Genomic DNA, 3,651 nt, shown 5'->3' with positions numbered 1-3,651 from the left:
GTTTCAAAGACATTTTCCTTACACAACTTGTGATTGTTTATTCGGATTGGTGTGGGCTATATTACATCAGAAGAACCCTTATGAAGTCTCATTATACAATTATAGACTGGTGATGAGGTCAATACCTGTTTTTATGGACCCGCGAAAAGCAATATTGACCGAGGACGAAGTCCGAGGTCAATATTGCTTTTCGCGGGTCCATAAAAACAGGTATTGACCGAATTCACCAGTCTATAATTGTTTTATTATGTAATTACAGAAAATGAACTTCTAAAAACCAAAACATAATCATTCAGTCAAGAAAAGTAATTTTATTTCCACTACAAACCAATAACCTTACGTCAACAATACTGTGACAATACAAAGCTCATTTTACTGGTGTTGGTAGAAATTGTAGTTAATAGTAACATTGCAGCCATGCATTACAGGTCCTGGCATTCGGGTCAAGCAGTTACGTACCATGCTGCTCTGCATCTGCACATTAGGCTTAATTGCAGAGTCAGTAGTTTCATGAACATCAATTGTTTCCAGAAGTCTGTCAAAATCAACATCATTCAGGAAGTTATTGATATCGTCAACAGGCGCGGCAGCATCACAGGTTTTCTCAGCTATGGTTGCTGACATTTTCTTCTTGGCTTTCTCATCAGTGTAGCCAGTGTATGTTTTTAGGCTAGACTCAGACTTATGTCCAGTCACGGTCATAATATGGCGGGAAGGGACCTGAGCTGCGTCCAAGACGTGAACAGTTGTCGCTCTCAGTGAGTGATTAGTATATTTCATGGAGAGCCCTGCCTTGATGCTCAGATTTGGCATCATTGAACCGATACGGTTGTGGCCAAGGGCAATGGGATAATAGTGCTGGTTATATTCCATCTTCGTGTTCGGTTGTTGGAACAACTTTGGGCAGTTTTTATTCAGAAGTTTTATGTACTTCACATAAGAACGGGCTGGGCATCTTGTATTGTCTGTAAAAGAATGAATAAATTGTTTGAATAAAAGTGCATAATAATGTAACATTTTATGGATTTGAACCTTTGAGCAAGCTTTTATCAAAACTTAAAACAGCCGAAGGAAATTGAATGAGAGTGACGTCCCTTGATATTTGTAGTCACGTTTGCCTCGCCAGCGTCATTTGTTGTAACTTTGGTATGTATCCTTTCAGTGTTTACAATCATATTGGCTTACATTCAAAATAATGTGTTCAATAAAATTGCACACCTTTCTTCTCATACATCCTCCCTCTAGCACGGTCTCCGTCATCTTGATGGTTCTTAGTCTGTTCGTCCGTGCACATGTAAACAAACATGTCTCCCTCAGCGTCCGTGGTAACCGCTAGGTCTGTAACCCTTAGTGCTGCCAGGTTCTCCCCCCCTCTCCTTCCAAAGTGAAGCATTATATCCAGGAACACCTGATCGTCAAAAATTAGGTCTAATTAATGGATGTATAGAATCATGAGCAGTAATAAACAGTCAATATTGATACTCATTAAAATTGAAAATACATTGAAGTGTAGTGCATCAAAAACATTTTGATTACGTAACGATTTTTGTGTTTGTCTATTCACCTTGTATTGTAGAAATACGGGACTGTCATCACTGCAAACGTAGTCGTACAGTTTAATCAGATCTGCGTCGGCTATGGGGGCATATGATGATTTACTTCGCCGAATCCAGTGCGCTTCAATTCTTTTCCCATCGCCTTGAAAGTCTTGCTTGATGTCTTGAAATCTGCGCCTCGTATTATGTCAATGTCAGGTCTTGTTTTTTCGATGTGCCTCTGTATTCCATGTCTGTAGGCCATGAGCGTTGATTTTTTGTATTCTTCTCTTTTTTCGGTCCTTGCTTTTGGGTAAAACTCTGATAAAATAGGGTCAAGATCTTCAGGGGTGAGATTTTCAAATTCGATAGTTTTGCCCTTTTGGCTCAGGTATTCCCTTAAAACACGTATCGACGTTGAAGTGGCCTTCTTTGTGTTTTTGGCTTCAACATTTTCCAAAATAATGTTTTTTTCAGTATCCGAAAGTTCCGCAAAACGAGTTTGTTTACTTTCTGTCATCTCAGCGTTACGAATGAAGCGTAACGGGAATTCCGTCAAGCAAAGCTATCTCATTGGTTGAATCATAGGGAAGTCCTCATCCGGGTCTCTCAAATTCTATTTTTAGTAACTCAAGTCAACACGAATATTGGTCGGACCAGGGGCCCGTTTCACAAAACTCTCGCAAGCCTAAGATCTCGTAACTTTTCTCGTAGCTCTTGCACCTGGCATACTGTAAGTTAGTGTAACATAGGAGGTGCAAGTGCTACGAGAAAAGTTACGAGATCTTAGGCTTACGAGAGTTTTGTGAAACGGGGCCCTGGGTTGGAGTCAATATGCTTTTCTGTCGACGGTCACGTGACCGCCTCTGGACCAATCAAATAGCCAGGAAAATGTGCGTACATAATAAATGCTAACATCGCTGAGATCCAGTGACGAAACTATGTAAGTGTATTGACTGGTGTGCTGATCTCATAAAAATGACGCGACTCGTGTCTTGTTTAAAATGAGCATGTATTTGTAGCCGTGCTTGTATGGTTCGGCTCTGGGCTGTGACTCAAGAGGACAGACAATGATGATGATGATAATATGATTTATTGCAGTGCTGGATGAGGCTGTTGTTGAGCCAACCTGAGGAAGGGAAATATGTTTCCAGCTCAACAACAGCAAGTGGAGTCATAAAATCTTTAACCAAGTAAATAATTTTTAACAAATATTAAATAGTTTTAAATATCACAGTAAGTTATGCTAAATATATTATCTAAGATATCAGAGACCAGGTAAAAGATATTGCACTATGGAATAAACTTTGAGCACATGGCATCAGCCATGTTTAAATATACACCAATTTTATAATTTAATATTTTTAACTCAATAAATATGATTATCAATTAAATAATACTTTTGTTATTATACTTTTATTATTTGAAGGACATTTTGCACCTTTTGATAGAGAATTATGAAATATTGAGGCAGATGGAAACAGATAGAAAAATGGCCATACCTGAGGAAGGGAAATATGTTTCCAGCTCAACAACAGCAAGTGGAGTGAGGTGGAAAACAGGTGGCCAAAGGAAGTAAGAGGTCAGAGGACACAATAGCCAATAAGGAAGTAGGTAGCACATCAAAGGAAGTCTTTGATGTGACCTATAAATAGAAAAGGGAAAATCCCAAAGAATGGGTTACCTGGCTAAGAATAGAGAGGAAATTAAGGGAAATCCCTGTTGACAGGGCTCCAGGAAACAGAAGGAAAAGGTGAAAATGTTATAGAGGCGGCATTCAACGGCAAAGACTGAGACAACATGGAACAGATAATGATGTTTATGAAATATGATGTTTGATTTGATAATGATCATGATCATGATGAATTATGATTGAACTTATGAGTTTTACGAATATATATAACACTGTCAGTCTGCCAAATCCATGTTTACAACTGGGGTTTGTTCGTTTGTCGTTTGAGCATTGGCACCAGAAATGGGCTTGACACATGGTATCTATGTAGGGAATCGAACTTAAGGGTTTGTGGGGTATTAGTTAGTTGCACTGTACATTGCCATTATTGGACATAGGGTGGGGTATTATTTAGTTGCAGTGTACATTCTCCCAAAGTATTCA

The 3,651-nt window shown here is 39.0% G+C and overlaps 1 protein-coding gene across 1 annotated transcript; it reads right to left on the bottom strand.

The window, feature by feature from the left end:
• Positions 1-296: 296 nt before the first annotated feature.
• On the bottom strand, positions 297-1,738 carry LOC137281961 (uncharacterized). The gene is made up of 3 exons (XM_067813700.1): positions 1,565-1,738; positions 1,219-1,408; positions 297-965 (listed from the first exon to the last, which is right to left on the bottom strand). Exons 2-3 carry the CDS (start codon positions 1,391-1,393, stop codon positions 373-375), a joined length of 768 nt encoding a protein of 255 aa, XP_067669801.1. The 5' UTR covers positions 1,394-1,408; positions 1,565-1,738; the 3' UTR covers positions 297-372.
• Between the last annotated feature and the right edge of the window lie 1,913 nt (positions 1,739-3,651).

This window comes from Haliotis asinina, chromosome 4 (assembly GCF_037392515.1).
Source record: "Haliotis asinina isolate JCU_RB_2024 chromosome 4, JCU_Hal_asi_v2, whole genome shotgun sequence".
NCBI lineage: Eukaryota > Metazoa > Mollusca > Gastropoda > Lepetellida > Haliotidae > Haliotis > Haliotis asinina.
Note: the sequence above shows the minus strand (reverse complement) of the source record. Positions and strands in the feature narration are given on the sequence as shown.